Genomic DNA, 19,682 nt, shown 5'->3' on the forward strand with positions numbered 1-19,682 from the left:
CTGAAAGTGTAAAAGACAGAGAACAGCAGGGCCAGGAGGGATCAGCTTTGGCTGGCTGTTTCAGCATCCTTGTAGATGAGGTAAGTTGGCATTAACCTGCACCTGTGCACAGCTCATTTAACTCCTGGCATCTGGAGAACCAGCTTAGATTCCTAGAGGAACAAGCAGCAGGGGGACCTGGTTTGCTGCTGCTGCTGTTGTGAGATTCCAGCCGTGTCATTGCTCTCTGGACATTGCCTGCACCTGGGAAGGATGAAGAGGGGAGGGAGACAGCAGCATGGAGCATTCTTTGGTAGGAACCTGTTCCAGCTCTGTGTTCAGCCCAGGGAATAGGATGTTGGTGCACTTCTGCACCACTCACCTGGGCATAAACCTAACTAGTGAGACACGTGTTCCTCTGGCTCACAGTTAGGCACTGCATACGTCAACTGTGTTTTCATAAAAATGAGACACCATCCAAATCTAAAATAGCCAGAAAGAAAAATGGTCCTGTGACATGGCATTACGCTGTTTATACACAAATAGAAATCATGTGTAGCATGGTTTCTAGCCCCCAGCACCAGCCTAGGGCTAGCTGTGCTTGTGTTTTAAGCCTGACCTCAAAATACCTCAGCATCAGCCTCGGGCTAGCTGTGCCTGTGTTTTAAGCCTGACCTCAAAATACCATGAGATGAGTCACAGAGGTGGAGCTAGGATGTCCAGTTTGGGGGAAATGGGCAGGACAAGGGAGCTATTACTAGAGCAAAAGCAGTGCCAGGGAAAGGAGACTGAGAACTGAGGTGTCAGTACTCGGAGCTGCTGCTCACCAGCAACATGAAACTGGAGCAGGTTTTGGCAGAGCTGCCTGGGTGCTTGTCTGGGGCTCTCTGAGGTCAGGGAAGCACAGACATTCAACAAATACCCAGCTGACAGACTTAAGTTCTGTGCTTGTTTTAAGCTAGTTTTGCAGCCTGATCCCAGGTCTCATTTACTAAACCTAATTTTTGCTACTGACTCTGTCAGGAATTCTGGCCAGGGTGAATCAGGATAAAACTGATGGACTCAGGGTGCTGTTCAAGGATCAGTGTCTCTGAAAGAACAAATGATGGTGATGGACATGTGTACCCCAGACCTGAAATAACTAATTGGTGACAGGAGCTGTCACTTGTTTGCTAGCAGGATGGTGCAAAGAATCAGGATGTAGGGGCTAGTTTTGCTCAGTATTGAAATGATGAAGGAATAAATCAGGGTTTCACATTGCAGAGGGGATGTTCTCCAGCTCCAGGCATGCTAGAACCCACCAGGTCTCTGGGAAACTAATTGGGGATGGTACACTGGTATCATGTGATCAGGCACTGGAATAGGTTGCCCAGGGAGGTGGTGGTGTCACCATCCTTGGAAGTGTGTAAGAGGTGTCTGGATCTGGCAGTGGAGGATATGGTTTAGGGTTTAGGGGTTCCAGCAGAGTGGCAGGTTAATGGTTGGACTTGATGATTCTATGTGTACTACAGCAAGTCATTTGTAACTCAGATACCCCAAGCTGGTTTCGGCTCTGGGTTGCTGTGCAGACATGATTTGCCTTGCAAACTAGAGGAACACCAGTTCTAGGTGAGTCACCCAGCAGCAGCTGCTCCCAGAGCAAGTAATGAGCCAGCACACCACAGCTCAGTTTCACCCTGGCTGCCCATCTGAACACAAAAAACTGTTTATTACCTGCTGAGTGTGAGCACCCCCAGCCCTGCAGTTCCTTGTACAGGCCACCTGTACCAGGGCTCAGCTTGGTGGGCACGAGCCCTGGTTACACAGCATGGACATGGGTGGAAGATGAGCACCTGGTCATGCACACACAGGTGGAAGATGGCAGCTGCCACCTGCAACTCCTACCTTGCAGTGCAGAATGGAGCAGCTAAGGAAGCAGTCAGGCTGCTGGGTACCCAGCAAGGGTGACTTTAAGCAATGTCCACTGGTTTACCTTTTTACACAGATAGAAGATACCTGGCAAACCTCAATCCATCACCAATGGCAAAACAGATCACCACCCACACCGATACAAGTCTGGAAAGCTCAATCCATCACCAATGGCAAAACGGATCACCACCCACACCGATACAAGTCTGAGAGCTACATGTGACTTGAAAACCCATAGAAAGAAAAACGGTCCCCAGGGGCTCTTCAGTGTTCTTTTTGTGGTTCCACGTATAGGCCTCTGTGTGCACATTGCTGCAGCAGGTGAAAGATGCTTCTCAGCGCTCCAGCTGGCCCCCCTCCCACCACAGCCCCAACAAGTGCCAAGGCTGGCATGAAAGAAGCCTTTCAGAGAAAACAGACCAACCTAGTCCACTTCAGGCAAGAGGCTGCAATAGGTGCTAAGTTGGCAGAACTCTTGGCACTACTGAGTACTGTTTTTACAACCAGGCTCTTCCACTGCCAGTCACTTCAGGCAAGAGGCTGCAACAGGTTCTAAGTTGGCAGAACTCTTGGCACTGCTGAGTATTGTTTTTACAACCAGGCTCTTCCACTGCTAGCCAGGTCTGTTCTGCTGACTCCTACTTCCACTCACTGCTACTACCTAAGGGACTCTGAGATGGAGTCGGTAGAAGGTAAAGATGACATAAAGGCATTTGAAAGCACCAGAGTAGTGGTGTGACACAGACACTAATATAGCCCAAAACTGAACTCAGTTGGAGCCAGAGAATTGACTCCTGCATGCAAACCTCTGGCTCATGGAGGGACAGCCTGGTACACCCTGTGCTGGGTGCCAAAGGGTTCTCTGCTCCTCTGTGCAAAGGCAAGCAGAGAAATAAGTAAATAAACATTTAAGAAAGTTTTACAGTTTGGCTCCTAGACCCAGAGTTATATTTTGTAACCTCCATTTTATTTTAGCATGTTCAGTCACAAACTTGAGTGTGTGACATGGCAATGGCTTCAGGTCTGCCCATGTTTGAGCTGCATGTGGCTGCATCCTCAGCTGGTGCCTTTGAAGACAGCAGTCAGTCATAAGGCATTCACCATGTTTCCTTCTTGCCTTCCATCACACCACTGTAGGTAGAAACTGTTTGTGGGAAGCTTCAAGCAGGCTTTTTGCAAACTTAAAAGCTATGTTAAATGAAATAAGAAAGAGCATCCTACCCTTCCAAATAATTACACTGCTTTTATTTTTCAGTATCACAGTCTCAGGAAATGAAACAGTCCAGATCCTTTCTGAGATATTATACAGACTTTTTCCTATCTGTCTGTCCACAAAATAATTAGATAAAATACAAATTTGTTTGTTTGCTACATCTATTACAGTGGAAGAACATAATTATTGGTAGAAGCAGCTGAGCTTCCGGAACAAAAGGTGGAATAAGAGTGTTGTTTTCTCCTGCTTTTGTGTAACCTACTTTGGTGTTTCCAGAAAAGCACACAGAGGGACAGAAGGATGTGGTGGATAACAAAATACAGCGGTTTATTGAACAAAATGGGGCAAGGCAATGTTCCCTTTACATTCAATGAGAATTCAGGAGTATGAAGCAAAACATGCTATACACACACACACAGACAGACATGATACTTTGGTTAAATGTCATTCAGAAGTTCTATGCCAAACCTGTAAAACTAGAGTTGACAGTCAAAATAAAAACAAGAATAGGCTTGCATAGACAGATTATTGTCAGTGTGCAATTTATACTTAAGGATTAGCTGTTACAACACAGGGTACACTTGCAGCTCTGAGGAATTTAAGCCTTCTGCCTAATCCACCTCATCGCATGGCTAATATTTAGATTCAACAGGCTGAAAGTTTACCCTGAAGAGCTAAATGAGACAACTGCAGTTATTTCTGAGGCAATTAACTATATTGCAGTGCACAGATGCAGCTGGAGACAGACCATGGAGTCTACTTAGAGTGAACACTGATACAGTGGAACTTGTTTACCATGAAGTAGAAAATACTCTTTTGTGTGTGCCACTGTCCTCTCTGGGACTCTCCAGGAAGAGCCCAAGCTGCAGGAGCTAAGCCTTGCCCTGTGCTGCTGATGGGGAGGAGGTGGCTGATAATATCTCCAGCCCAGAAGCTGAGGGCAGGGCAGCTTCTCAACACAAAACCTATGTCCTGCAGCCTGTCCTGGGCACAGCAGTCCAAGTGGCACATGTGTGCAAGCACAGCCCTTGCCTCCACAGCATTGCTACACAGCCACAAACATGCTATGGCACATTTAAGGAGTACAGTAAACTGGGATCTCTGTAGGTTTATGCCTGTCCTCTGCAACAAAAAAAGTAGACTAGGTGCTCATGGCATACTTCCTGCAAGGGACATGGCTGTGCCCCAGCCCTATGTCCCACACCCACCTCCCAAAGCAACTGCAAAACTAAGCCCTCAGCATTTTGGTAGAGCAGGGCAAAACCAACTGTCCATCAGCTGGGGACAGACACAGCACAGAGCAAACCTCAAGACATCACCCAGATGGAAACTGCTGTGGTGGCACCCCTCTGGCATCACTGCCAGGAGCAGGACAGCAGTGAGCCATTGCCTGCCAGTCCATGTTATAAGCTGTGCTTTGGTTCCTGTTGCATCTCACAGAGTCTTGCAGTGTCACTGCTGCTGTGAGGGGCAGCACAAGCTATTTGCTCAGGGGGACAGACACCCAGGAGATTGCTCTGTGTAAGAAACAACAAGTTTCATAGACTGGCTGTGCTAAATTACAAGAGTGTAAACTAAGTAGGGGAATCCTCACACTGTCTCCAAGTGCTCCCCTTTATATATATAAATTAGCAATCCACAGTTAGTTTGCATACAGGATAATATGAATTAAAATAAAAACCTTGATAACAAAAATATATAATATACACATTGATCAACAGCAATAAACTGAATGAAAACACTAGAATGTAACAGTGTCAGCAATTTGGCACAAAATAAACACACAAAGGTCTAGCACTGTAAAAATAACAATCCTTTTTTTTTCCCCATAAGTAAAGAATGTTATCAATCCTGATTCAAATCCTGACAGGTGGGAATGCAGAGATATAAAAATACTGTACATACAACATCCCTTTTACAGAGTGAAGCAGACTGCAGCATCCATAACTTCTATCCTTCCTCTCCATGAGGAGAAATTCAGTGATGAGACTTCATCTACTCCCTAACAGCTGATATTTTCCCACCCCACCAAGTTCAAAACCACAAAGTTCTTTAAAAAAACATGAAATTAACCTGTTGGATCTATCCATGTGACAACTGCTTCTTGCTGCAGGAAGCTGTACAGTCCACATTAAGACAGTGTTTCATAGCAAGGCGACTCAGATCAGCCTGCTGAAGACATCGAGTATCCCTGCGTGTAAGGCACGATCACTCCAGTTCACCTGACCTCTCTTCTGCAGAACATTGTGCTTTGGACGGAGGTGAGGAGGTGGCAAGAGCTCTTGCTGCTGAGATGTGCCTACTAGGAAGATCAGGAAGTGCCAGGATTTCAGGTGATGAATTTTCCACATGGTGCCTGATGCCTTGTTAATGCACAGAGTCAGAAAGGGATGCAAGACCTGAACGACCTGGGCAGGGGTCCCAGCAAGGGCCCTGACATGCTACTAAACCCAGAGCAAATCCATAGGCAAAGCTACAAAAACTTGGCAAGAGAAAACAAGGGAAAAATAAAGTTACTTAAACATTTTTCTGTCATAGGAAGGAAATATCGCTCTGAGTGTTTCTTTTGAAAAGATCAGTTTTGTTGTGCCTCTTTCCAGGGATACACATGCAAGGTGCTGATTTTGCATCTCGCCTACACAAGCTGCATCTTCTTGACCCTCAGCAGAACTGTGGCTGCTAAGACCCAAGAGGAATTGGCTCCTTGTTCATGCATGATCTTAACTCTTGTTGATTTCAATGGGACCACGGAATCCCTTTCCAAAAGTGGCCACTAAGCATACAAGTCCAGCTGCAACCTTTGCCTCAGGAAGTCTCTAACCTGCATGACAGCATGAGGACCCCAAGGTGTACCAGATGAACTATATTGCTCTGTTCATCCTCCATTTACTACCTGCTTTCCTCAGCTACCATTCCCAGCATTTCTCTCTTGACAGCTGTCAGCCCTTTCTAACAAAACCATAAGGACTCCCTTTTCACAAGGGCTATGGAAAAATAAAATGGGAGAAAATTACAAGGGACAGCAAATTAAAAAAGGTAGGGAGTAAGAATAAAACGATATGGACTAAGGGTGAATACAGAGCAAAGCAGCCCATAAAGCATTCAGCACTCCCTAAAAGCATTCAAGGAAGCAGCAGATACCCCCTGGGATCCTTTCCTTGGGCTCTTGTCTCTTGGTGGCATGGCTGGAGGGCTTGGCTGGCCTGAGGTCATAGAGGAGATCTTGCAGCTCCACAGTGTAGGCACTGAGGTGTTTTTCAGACTCTACTGAGCTTCCAAATTACATCAACAAAAGGTTTCTCACATCATTTCCACTCATTCCCATTGAAGTCAACAACTTGGATACTCCAAGCATCCCTCCTGAATTAACAGGTTCTTCAAATGTCAGCAGGCTCAGGGCTTTCATGACTTTTCTGATTAGGACAAGACAAAAGTTACATCAGCCAACAGGAGCTACAGAGGGCTGAATTCCTAGCTGGCAATTTCCCCCTGCCTTTTACAGAGGGTCACCAGTTTTCCCCAAGCACAGTGAGTACAAAGCTCAACCACCACCTGATTTGGCAGGACCTTTCCCCATCCAGTTTTCACAAGTGCACCAGGTGATACAAGCAGCAGTGCCTGGACTAGCATGTTGTAGGAAATGTTAATTCATAAAACCCCACCAGGCACCCATTTCACAACAGTAATTACTCTCATGGCAATGGAGAGAAAAAGTCCACAGAAAGAAAAAAAAATGGCATTTTCAGCAGTAGAAATTTTGGCTTACATGAAATATAAAAATACATTTTTACCACACAAAATGTTGGTAGATGAAGTTGTCACATTGGGCCAAGTTATCAAATAAAAAAAGAAAAAAACAGGGTATATTCTGTTATTTTTCTGAATCCTTTTAAACAACATTAACACTTCTGAATGGACAGTGACAGAATGAAAAGAGGGAACAAGACAAGAACAGTAGAATCTAGCTGCTGGCTGAGATATTTCCTGAGAAGCAGCAGCAAGCACGCAAGACCTTGCAAGTCACTTAAGGGTTCATGCAGTTGAGTAAGCTCAGTCTGAAAGCAAGGGTATGCAGGTAGCAGGATGCTGCTGATGCCAAAGTCCTATGTTACAAGTCTATGGTTAGTGTATACCTGGAGCAGAGGTCTATTGGGGATTATGTGGCTCTTCAAAGCTAGTGAGCTGCTGCCAATAGGCCAGTGGGGATAGGAGATGAAAGTTTATTGAGTTGGTCAAGGCAAGACATGGGCTTATGTTATGGTATTAAACTTGCCCCTGCAACTTATGTGAACAAGGAGCTGCCTTGTCTTCCTAATGATTTGGCCCTCCCTAGTGATCCTGACCAAGGGCAACAGCCAAGGTTAAAGCCTTACAGCTGCCTTGGGGCTTGAATTATGCACATGAGCCACAGCAGATAGCCATGACCTCTTCCAGTTTTTTGTAGGTGCTCCCTCTCCATAAAACTCCACAGAGCTGTCAAGGCTCTGTTCCCAGGCAGATCAGTAGTGAGGGCAAGTACAGTCACAACCCTGTCTCACCTCCTCAGCAAAACCAACAGTAGAGCTGCAGCTCTGGCAGATGACAAACAAGCATGGTGGGACAGACTCAGTGCTGAGCACTAAGGAAGTTGGATTGCAGGGGCTGTGAACTGGACTGGCACACGAATAACCAGTCTGTACTGGCTGAACAGACTCCAAACCAATGTCCAGATACTCAGCTTTGTAGTTTCAAAATATACCTGAAAATAATGGCCAAAAAATTATTAAAAGGACAAAATAATTGAGAGGAAGGAAAAGGCTATTTATGCAAGAGAAAAATTTTCACGGAGCGGAGGGAAAACAAGCCATTGAAGCAGAAGGGGGGAATCACTGCATGGGCAAATCTCTACAGACAACAAACCTGCTGACCCTGCAATGCCCTAGAGAGCAATAGTTTTATCCTGACTGGAGTCTTCTGCCTGGAGTGCTGGATGGAGCAAGTGTAGAGGGAGGGCAGCCAGCACAGACACCATGTGGACCATTCAGCAGTAGCTCAACTTGCCTGTAACCGTAGATTTTGGATTCAATGCTCAATGCCCACATGGCCCTCCTTCAGCCCCATGTTTCCCAGACACACACAGGTTCAGAAAGAAGTTACAGTACTTAAGTGTATCAGCAACCAAGCTACGAGTTACAGCAGTTCCTACTTGGCTTCAGTGAAACTCCCTGTCTTCTGCTACACTGAAGCTCAAAGCAGGTGACCAGAGGTCCCTTCAGCCATTTACATCTGTTTGTATGAGTCTTCCCAAACCACAACTCACAGCTTCTTGAACACACTAGGATGTCCTAAAAGTCACGCACACAAGGTCTAATTTCAGTTGAAACTGTCTTTCCTTTTAACTGTTCTATCCTGTATCTTGGAGCTAAATGCCTAGTTACACACCCTATCCAGATTGCTGGAAACCCTAGAAAGAAATACAGCAGTTAAAAAAATTCTGTTCCATAGCGATTTCTTCCTCACTAGTCCCAAGGTCTGGCTTTTGCTGCTGTACATTTGAAGATGCTCTCTCCTTCCAGCAAGCTACCATGACTGTCAGGTTGGCTCAGCTTTCTTCACAGACAGGATACTGAGAATTGGAAGGGACCCACAAGGATCATAAGTCTGACTCTTCCTGTCTTGCACAACACAGGAAGAAATACATTCCTCTTATAACTCTCTTTTCTAAATCATCCTAATATGGAAAGGACCTGTACTTCTGATATTATGCCGTATTGCCATAACCCAACTCATTTCTTTAATTTTCCTCCATTGTACATGCATATTTGTCCTATTTGTCAAAGCTCCAGCCAAAGCTTAAACATAAAAATTAAAGGAAAGCCTCAAAAGAATGTACGAGGGAGCTGTTAAGCCAGCTGGTTGATTTGCACAGCTCAGTGGCAGCTAGATTATACTGCACTGCTTAAGTCATCATGTACGAGTAAGAAATTGAAACGAACAGTTTCCCTTAATATGATGACATAAAAATTAAAGGAAAGCCTCAAAAGAATGTACGAGGGAGCTGTTAAGCCAGCTGGTTGATTTGCACAGCTCAGTGGCAGCTAGATTATACTGCACTGCTTAAGTCATCATGTACGAGTAAGAAATTGAAACGAACAGTTTCCCTTAATATGATGACACTTAAAGAGGAAATCCTGGGAGTGGAGAGTGGGCCTCCCATTGGGTCAGGAATTGAGAAAGTTGCCTGGCGATCCCAGTAATGTTTGCTACAGAAGAGTCAGTACCAAGGCAAAGGCTAACACAGTTTACTGCTTCCTACGGGAACCTGGAAAACAAAACAGAAAGGGAAAAAAATAAAAGATCTGTGAGGCTAAATCCTGCTGTAGAAACTACTACCTGAAGTCATATTTTACTTGTCCTGCCCTCTTGGCTGGCTGTCTGACTTCTAGGGTACTGGTAAAGTCAAATGCCAAAATGGGAACTCTAGGTTATGTTACTCAAGCAAAAGGAAGGACAGATGTATGGGACATTTGCATTTCTTCTACAGTGAAAATGGTGCTGCAGCCCCACTGCATAGTCTTACTAAAGCAAACAGGACAAACACTGGGCTTACAGAACTTATAAAGTGTCATCAACCTTCCAGCTTATTTGATGAAGATGGACCATGACTTTCCCAAACTTTAAATTTTGGAAAGAAAAGTGTCCAAATTTAAGTCAAATCAGTGGAGCTGTAAGAAATCTGAGCAATTGAGTTAAACTCTGGCTGCCCCTTTCCATCCCCAGAGACTCTACAGATAACTCAGCCAACTGACATTCAGATTTAAAAAAACCTGGAGGGGCGACCCTAACCACACTGCTTTGTGCCAAGTGATTTCAGGAAAATAAGCCAACAAAGCAGTGCTGAGATGCTACAGGAACAAAACAAGCCTGTTCTGGGGACAAGCTTGTTTGACCATCCCATTCGCCTGCCAGACAGGTGATACTGTGAAGTTTTGTCTTGTATTGGATTGTTTGATACTCATAAGTCACTTAAGATCCATCATGTCATTGTCTTCATATCACTTCTCCATCATTTGCTGCCTGGATTTACAGTCATTCATCATAAGACATCATGAAGGACATGTAGATAGCAGCTGGACAAACTCCAGGCAAACCAATTCAGTTCTTCAGTCACTCTACCTGCATTGGTCTCAGCAAGGACAACCCAAATACTGCTCAGCATCACCTGCCTGCTGGGGCAATAATACCCATTCCTCTTCTCTATTAGCATACCCTTCGAACACTCTGTCCTGCAAGCTGCTTGTCTGAGGAGACAGCTCACAATAATCCAAGTATTGGAGCAGCCCTGGGATTGATCCTACCTTTAGGAGAGTGCTCTGGTTTGGGGATCTGGCGCAAGGGGCTGGGTTGGCTTGTGTAATACCGAGAGTGTTCAAAATCATCGAGGGGAGGCTGTGACCTGCAGTGAAAAAGATGAGTTGTGAAGTAACTCAAAAGCATAGCAGTGTGACAAAAGCAGTAGCTCAGTTGCCTGGCCTGTCGCTGTCAGTTCAATGCAAACTGTGCCAGGTCCAGACTTTCCACCTACAGAGCAGCTCCTCTGAGCACAGCCTATTACTGTTTCTGTGGTGAGAAATGCACCATAGTTACTGCTTCTCATGGAGCTCTTTCATTTAATAATGGTTGCAAGTTGTCAGGAAATAAAGAATGAGAACACCTCGTTTCGTGTTGCTTTTGCAAATTCAACAAGAATTTCTAGGCTCCTTTCTGGAATGGAAATCAAAGACACTGGGGTCACTTCTAGGGTTCAGTCCCTCATGAGGGCCACTGAGCCAGAGTACCAAGTGTTTCCGAAGCAGCACTGGGCTACAACACATTCCCAGACTGGAATGAGGCACCACAAAGCACAATGTACTAGTTTGCAGAGGGGTGTTCACATGCAAAAGCAGGAGCTGTGTACAGGGCTTAACTGGGAGCAAGAACCCAAGGGAGCAGCTGTGAAAATGCATGGTGATTACTCCTTCCTGCCCAGAGATGACATTTGGTTTCACATCCCTAGAAGCTCTTTAACCCTCTCAATGTTTCTCTGCCATTTAACAAATGTCACTGCACAAGCTCATCAATCTCCATCAGCACCAGGCATGGAGACCGATAGGGACAAATGCCATGAGCACAGTGAGTGACGCAAGTCACCAAACACCTCACAAGCTCTGTGCCCTCCATCTCTTTACTATGCTGAAACATCTGCTCTCCACCAAGTCCCTTGTGGGTGGGACAGGCTGGTGATCCCACAATTCGTCCCTAGGACTCAGCTTCCCAAATGCATTTCCCTGTTTTTGCCAGCCAGTTCAAGCTCACCTTGAAGACCTGTCACTTCTATGTCGCTGAGTTTCAGGCCCTTCTTTTGACCTTGAGCGTGTGGAGTCGCTTGCATCAGGCTGTTGGGAAGAAGGGAAATCAGATTATCTGTATGCCTGGCAAGACACCAGCCAGTGCACTGAGGTTGCCACAGCTCCACGCAGTCCTTTCATGCTTGGTTTATACACACAACTAACTATGGCCAAACACGTGCAAATGGCAGCATCAGGACTAGTTTCAAGCAAACAAAACTCAGCCTTGCTGAGCCCAACTCAATTTTTGTGCTGAATACGTGACAGTGCTGGGGGACCCATCCCGAGGCTCAGGTCAAACACAGTCAGTATGTAATGACTGTGCACATGGCTGGGCTGAGCATCAGGGACCAGCTGCATGCAGCTGTGCTCCTCAACTACTTCAACTCAGTCAGAGCAAAGAGGCTGAAAACATCAGAGCTACCTCCATCTGGCCACAAGATTAACATAACATCCCCTTTAGCACCTTACCAGTGCAGACCATGGAATCTGTTTCCTATCATCTTCCACACTGGCTGGCCAAGCCTCTAAGTATTACTCATACAACAACCTATACATGATAGACTCAGTACTTTCATTAGAGAGCTAATTTCATTAAGAGGCAGTGGCAACTGCAGCAGCTGCATTGCCTTTATACAAACAGATCTACCTACTTCTTTCATTGCTCCAGTCAGTATTTCAACAGAGGGAAGGTCCTGCACCAGGAAGACTGACAGTGCTTCAGGGAGGCCACAAAGTGCTGTAACACCTACTGCCAGAGCCCAAGGCTTACCTTGCTTGAGATTGAAGCCAAAAACATCTAAGCAAGAAGGTGGCTACAAAAGGCTTGGGAAGCAGCTGAATAATAGACAGCAAGGCCCTTTGGATGCATCACCATCTTTTGTTTTGCTTTCACCATACACACTCACCTCCCTTCAGAAATGGGAATAATGTTATAGCACCTCATCTGTGGTGTCACACACTCACCTCCCTTTGGAAATGTGAGTAATGTTATAGCACCTCATCTGTGGTGTCTCCTGAAGCTTGACATACCTTCCAGTCTTGATCATGCCTCCTCTTTTCAAAGGAAGACTTTTCTCTCTCTTTTCCTTTCCTTAAAGCCTTTTTCTCCTCAGCCATCAAGAGTCGGGCAATTTCCTAGAAGGAAAAACACAGACGGTGTGTCAGATGGTTTTACTGCTCTTGTGGGTTTGAGATATTCAAATCCTTTCCCATGGACAGCAACTGAACGGGAAGAGTACAAATCCAGGCTTTCAGCCATCTGTGATGAGAAATCAAATGACAGGACAGAATTAAGACTGACGACATGCAGCATGCCCAGTGGATCCCTGATTTGCCAGAACTGCATTTGCAGAGCCTTTCTGCCTTCTATTCCTTTTCTAACAGTGGGGGTGATGGCTCATCTCACAGCATCTCAGATAGTCTCCCTTGGGGCTCAGTTACAAGAGATGCTCTTACAGAACCATGAACTTCCTTCCTTTGTCACCGTTGCAACAGGCAGTGCAACGACCTGCTAGGTCAGCTGGAACATGTACATGAAACCCAGCTAGGAGCAAACCCCACTGGAGCCCTGCAAGGAGGGAAATGAACAACTGGAGGATCATAGGAGACAAGTGGTGTTTAGCAGCTTCCACAAGAAATATCACAAACATTTGACTTGTTGCTCACCTCATCTTGGGCTACTTGAGCTGCCTTCTGATCTGCCTCACTAGCCTGGGGAAAAAAAGAAAAAATGTCGATGGGGGAATTAAAAAACAAAGAATTATTCATAGCCATTGACCTACTGGGCAGGGCAAGTAGGTGGCCATACAAATACACTACCATCCTCTCCAAATATACTTAGCTACCTCAATAAGTACCTCACAACCCAACTCCAAACTGTCACTTCAGCTTTTCAGCTGAATTTTGCCCTCATGTACCTGCCAGGCCACACCACAGTGCATCTCCCACTCTGCTGCTCTCTCTCCCTCAAAGATGGGCATTGGCCTGTCTCACTTCTGGGCTGTTCACACTGACTACAGGCCATTTTTACCAGCCAGGAAATATTCATTTAATATCACTCTGCTTTCATAACTTAATTTTGAGGTGTTTATTTCAAAACACAGGGCTTTACTGGCTGGATGCCATCTGTCACTCCATATGTGTGTTCACGGAAGACAAAGTTAATTACCAGAATGTACAATAGCAAGATTTTAGGTTTTAAAGTCACTCCCATATATAAAAGGCTTACAAATTAAAGTTGTCATTACTGACCCCTCAGTTCCTTCAAGTTGACTAATGCTTCCTCTCTACTCACCAGGAGCTCTTCCTCCTGCAGCTTCCGAGCAATCTCTGCATCAGACAACTCCTGCTCCCTTCGGGGTGCATCATACATGGCTTGTTTCATCCCCCTCAAATTAGTGCCTATGGAATTGTGACAGAAAACAATCAACTCAACCATTCTCCAAATCCTTTGGTAAGGAGACCCCCACCATCTCCTTAGCCATCTGCAAAATCCCCCACTCAAAGGAACAGAGTACACAACAGTGCACCTGCCACAGAAGGAGCCTGAGAAACACCTTTAGCTGATGTGCAGAACACACCTTAGGGAGGTTTCTCTATGCACACATAAATATCTGATGCATCATGTCTTATATGACAAATACAACTATATGGCAGACGAGGTCATGTCCCTTGAAGCAATCTTTGGTGACAGAGATGCCAGCAAAGGATTGTATTTTCACACACACTGCATTGACAGATACACTGGCAAAACTGGGCAGCAGAGAGCAGCCCAACATCTGTTATGAGCACAGCAGAGTCCGTGAATACACTGCTGGAACAGCACGGACTGCAAAGGTTGCCCGGGACAGGCTCACATGAGGTTTCAGACAATTTCTTCCTTGAGATGACCCATGAATTTTATAATTCAGTGAGAAAACCTTTTTTAAAAAAGTTTTTTTTAAAAAGCAAACATTTTTGAAGTTCATGTAAGGTTTGGTTCTTGCTTTGTGTACAAATTTTTATTTGTTTGTTATTTTAAAGCTAAATTTGATTAACATCTTTCATTTCTCCAAGGAAAACTTTCACATTACAAGGAGGAAGAATAATTATCCCAGCATCTCCAGAGACAGACACATTATCATCCTCACCTCATCCATGTAATAGCTTATCCAAGTTCAGTTAGATGGCTTAAGGCATAAGTTTCCCCATGCTGTGACAGACATAGATCCAAGTCTCTAAACTTCTACATTCACTAAGAGACTGGTCACCCCTAATTCCAGTGTGGTTTTAAAAGCAGAGTGATGGATCTGGATCTCTGAAGTCCCCAGTCCCCAAGCACTAAACAAGGACCACACAGGTACACATTTACCAGAAAACTCCACTTGTATGGAATTTGACAAGAACACCATCTTACAAATAGAGCCCAGTTGGACATCCAGTGCCACTACTGAACTATGCCCAAAGTGAATTGATTATGTTGACAGTAAGGTTTTCAATAAGAAGTGGATGGAAATTGCTGGGTTTCTTTAGTGTTTAAGCAAAGTGTCCTCACAGTCCTGCATCCTAATTCAATAAAATACAAGCATGATTCTAACATTGAAAGTTTTGTTAGTTTATTTTCCTCCTGTACAAGGAGACCACTGGACAAAATACATCATGAAAACAAGAGATGGTTGTTGGTTAGCTGGTTTGAGGTTGAGTTTTTTGTGTCTGTGGGGAGGGAGGAGGTTTTTCTTAAAACACAGGATTCCAAGGCCATCATTTCCAACAATACCTTCTTATTCATCCTCTCCAATGCCATGGAACATCACAACAAACAGAGCAAGAACATTAATAGATAAGAAGAATATCGCTAATTCAGGGAGAAACCTGGGCAGGACTCACTGTGTACACATTGCAGGTAGATATTGGAGATAAGTGTCTTCAAAAGAAGCAACACATTTCAGACACCAGTATGGGGCATGCAAAGGTCCAGCCCCACATGTATGTACTCCTTCCCCATCACTTGGTTACCTGAGTCTCGCTGGCAGTCTCCAACCTTCCCCTGGCTGACAGCATGTGGGGAGGGGGAATGTCTCCCGTGTCCTGCCCTTTTGCAGTCTCTTGCCTGACCCCTTCTATGATCATCTCTAGATTCAGCATCATAGAGCTTCTCATCATGTGCCATCCTGTGTGACGAGTGGCCCTGATGGCGAGATTTGTGTTTTTCAGGGCGCACCAGCTGGCTACCACCCTTATGCCACGTCTCCTGCTCAGCCTCCAGTTCCATCTCAAGAAGAGGAAGGTGCTTTTCTCTGCCAGGCCTTGGTGGCTTTCTGCTTCGCCGTGCCTCGTCTGCAAGTCCATGCTCTGACTCCAGGTCAAGACTGAGAGGTCTTCCAGCCTTCTCCCTGCCAGCTGTCCTCCTCTCCCGCAGCTCCCAGCTACTGCTATGATCATAGGCACCATGCTCAGCCTCTCTTTCCAGGTCAAGGCTGGGATGTCTCCTGGACCTTCCCTGGCTGGCTGTTTTCTGCTCCTGCTGATGGCCATTGCTGACCTCTCTCAGCTGAGGAGACCGCCGACAATGCTCTGCAGTGGAGTGCCCACATTTGGAGGCAGTGGCTGACAAAGGTGAGGGTGGTCCTCGGTGCTCTCTCTGCTGGTGCCTGCGCCTGTCATGACTGTGTGCCCTGCGTGGCTCAGAAACCTCCTCTCTGGGGTCACCCCAGGGGTGCTCTGAGCAATGGGGGGACAAACAATGAGCGGGTTAGTGGTGCAGGGGTTAATGGTGGTTCCAAGGCCAGACTCACAGCAGGCAGCTGAAGGAGCTTGATACAAGAAGCTGAAAATCCAGGCAAAGCATGATGGGGTCAGAAAGAATCATAGCAGGCATAATGCTTGCAGGATACAAGAGGGGACAGAGTGAAATAGCAGCCTGGCTATCAGCAGAGCAGCACAGGAGCAAATGGGGTTGGACCAGAAAGCAGAGATCCAGCCTGAAAGTCTCCGAGCACTTCCTAAGACAAAGACAACCTAATATGGAGACAAATGACTTAATGATGCCACTGGGGCTGAAAAAAACAGGTAAGAGAGCAGCTCATCTCCTGATGACACATCACTCCTGCAGGATCCTGAAACCTCCTGAGAAAGGCTTGCAAAGGAGGGCACAAGATGCAGGTAAGATTAGGAGGTAGTGCAAGGGGTAAGGCCAGGAGGAGCCAAGCAGAGGAGTTAAGTTGGATCCTGGTTTATAAATACTGGTGTCTTGCCCTGGCTTCAGTTACAAGGTGTTTCACCAGAAAAAAGTCTCACCTAAAGGGGGAAAGACCCACATAAAGCAGAAAAGAAAGAGGCAAGTGGGATAGGGTTTTTTTTTCTTTAAAAGCAAGAACAGGTTGATAGATAGCTGCAGTATCCAAATATCTTCTACCACAGACAGTCATGCATTTCTTGCAGACCCAGAAGTTTCAGGGCCTGCATGTACTCAATGCTTAAATGAGTTTCAGATCTGAATGCAGAGAGGGCTATGGAAATGTAAGGGAAGAGTAAGACTTTACAAAACCCAGGGTCCTGACCTCAGCAATGTAGCTAGAGAAGCTGCTTACTCAGCAGTTGGCTGGGGTTGTTTCCTCCATGCTACCTCCAAAAATCAGATAGAAATTTTCTTTACTTTTTGTTGCAGTAATAAACTTGAAACAGCTAGGAGGATGCAGCAGTCTGCCCATATATGATCTACTCGTTGATTTATTTTCCAATCAACCTATTTACTAAGAAAAATCATTGCACTGAGTGAATTATCCCTCTCCAGCAGCTTTTCAAAACGAAAAAAAAAAATGCCTTGAAGCAGAGTCTGATTTGAAACAGAAGTCACACACAACCCTCCCCCCCAAACAAACCAGCAGCAGCACACTTTCCTCCTCAGTTGCTGAGAGGTTTTTTTATAGTATCTAAAAATATTTAAAATAGATTTCACTGCACATGAACTGCATTCTGTTTTAATAAATAGCTGTGCCTCCCTTACAATCCATCTAGATTTCAGAGGGAGAAAAACAAACCCCACACCAAAACTGAATGTTCCCTTCAGTCATTCTATTCAGAAAAAAATCTATTTCAGAGCCAGCAAAAATACAGCCTACAGAAAATTCACCTCAAAAACAAATCTGTGTGACTTTTATGCACAACAGGTGTATTTTTAAAAGTCCAAGAACTGTAACAGGAGCTGCTGTGGTTACTCTAACTGGTTGACTTTTTTTCTATTCAGTTTTAGATCTTTCATGATTTACAGAAAACAAATACCCAATAAAACAACCTAAGTGACTTACTGAACAACAGGGACCGGAGCCTGAAAGCAAGAGTCAGTTTTTTAACATGGTTCTAAGAATTAATTCAATTTTGTCATTAAGAAAAGCTCCATACATACAGCAGCAGAGAGCAGGAGAACATAAAAGAGCAAGTGTGGCTGTGCTGGGAAATGATTGCTGCAGGTAACACAACCATGCCAGACAACCCAAGCAGAAGACTTGCTTTTGGGGTATCTCAGGGTAATTAACTCATCAGCAGGTGCTCGTCCCTGCGGCACCTTCTGCAGGGGCTGTGTAAACACTCTGTAGGTCATGAAGTTACTCTCTCAAGCAGCAAGTGACTGAGCAAATACAAAAATGTTTTTTATGGCACAGACACTTCTGGGAGGAACTCTGCCTTTTTTTCATGTTTATTTTTCCACTTCTAAAGAGCTCAGATTGCTTTGGAGAAATAGCCCTAATCCACATTCCTCATGGATGTGGATAAATTTTAATTCAGTCTCAAACAAACAAAAAAAAAAAAAGCAAAAAAACCCAAAACCAAACAAAACCCCAACAACAAACAAACAAAAAACCCATCCCCAAAATAACCTCAAACAAAGCAAGGGCTTTTTATCTGTTTCAGTTCACAACTAACCACTAATGAGGACAATACAAACTGGGGTTGCTAAAGCCTAATCAAATGGTGCCCAAGTAATTAAGAGGTTCCAGACCAATGACCTAGATGATCCAGGCATCAAAATCCACTCCAGTCCTTTATAGTTTTTAAGGAGCACAGATCAAGAGCAGCACCACTATGAATAGTTAGGCAAACTCCTTTGACCTCACCTTGGAGACTGGAGATTATTGCAGGAAATAAAAACCTAAGACCCAAAAGACACTCTGCTCTCCAAATCCACACCACAGTCTCAGTTCAGAGAGGTTTTTGTCAGCTGATTTGTTATAAACATCCTGTCCTACCATCTCTGCACAGAAAAACTATTACCTATATTGTATTCTTAGAGACTTGCCTCATTTAATTCAGAAAAGCTGAAGAGTGAGCTGCCTGTAAGATTCCAAGATCAGTTTTCCCAGCTCTGCACATGTAGCAGGACTTGTGGTCATGAAGTTTCCATTTGGTTACTGTTTTGCACTTTGTGCTTTGTATTTTCTTGGCTATCTTTGAACTTCTTCCAAATTGAAACTAAAATACTTTGTGTGAGTTCAAATGAAAGACTTGAAAACTGCCAATGGCATTGATTTTAAAAGAAGAGGTTTGATCTTCATCTTCACAATCTGTTAATCAAAAGCAACCCATATTCCCCACCACATTTTTGAAGAAAGAACAGAGGATCCACCACCAGTGCACAGCAAAGCCATCCTGATTGCTCCATAATTAAACACACCCTGATTCTCTCCTCCCAGTTTGAAGAAGGTCTGTATCAATCACAAAAGCTGCCCAAGAGAAAGCAATACAGCACTGTGGATCATATCTTTCCCACAATCTACAGTCCCAGATGATAATCACGGCAGAGACATTCTGTGGAGATGACCTTGTTCTTCAGTAAGTCATTCAAAGTGCTAATTTTACTGCTTGGATACATACCTGTAAGGAGCTATTTTTGAAACTCAGTTCCATGAACCAGCATTTATATAGCTGTGCCAGCATTGCAAATGAACACAGAACTGTTTCTCTTCAAATACAAGCATAGAATCGCATCGGCATGTCTCCCACATACACCTGGGGTTACACAGCAGTAGCTGTGGCTTATCAGTCTTTTTCCACAAGCTCTTTTAAAACAGCCACTCATGGCTGTATTTGCACACACACATACCCTATCCCTGTCCTTTAGGCCATCTTATAGGAAAATTTATTTTAAAAAAATCAGAAAAGACTATTTAAAATTAACTATTTCCTGATGATAAAGCCTGACTCTGACCCTGGAAAGTGATGCAACACTACAGTGCTGA

At 44.7% G+C, this 19,682-nt stretch overlaps 1 protein-coding gene across 1 annotated transcript in view; it reads right to left on the minus strand.

Annotated features, from left to right (window-relative positions):
* Nucleotides 1-9,381: 9,381 nt before the first annotated feature.
* The window catches only part of CCDC50 (coiled-coil domain containing 50), a 19,359-nt gene continuing 9,058 nt past the window's right edge, over nucleotides 9,382-19,682 (minus strand). The window contains exons 5-10 of the mRNA XM_009083111.1: nucleotides 13,763-13,869; nucleotides 13,135-13,179; nucleotides 12,499-12,603; nucleotides 11,435-11,514; nucleotides 10,438-10,535; nucleotides 9,382-9,401 (exon numbers count right to left, since the gene is read on the minus strand). Of these exons, the coding sequence (XP_009081359.1) occupies nucleotides 9,382-9,401; nucleotides 10,438-10,535; nucleotides 11,435-11,514; nucleotides 12,499-12,603; nucleotides 13,135-13,179; nucleotides 13,763-13,869 (455 nt within the window). The remainder of the gene's footprint in view (nucleotides 9,402-10,437; nucleotides 10,536-11,434; nucleotides 11,515-12,498; nucleotides 12,604-13,134; nucleotides 13,180-13,762; nucleotides 13,870-19,682) is intronic.

The sequence above is a fragment of the Acanthisitta chloris genome, unplaced genomic scaffold (assembly GCF_000695815.1).
Source record: "Acanthisitta chloris isolate BGI_N310 unplaced genomic scaffold, ASM69581v1 scaffold26159, whole genome shotgun sequence".
NCBI classification, from domain to species: Eukaryota; Metazoa; Chordata; class Aves; order Passeriformes; family Acanthisittidae; genus Acanthisitta; species Acanthisitta chloris.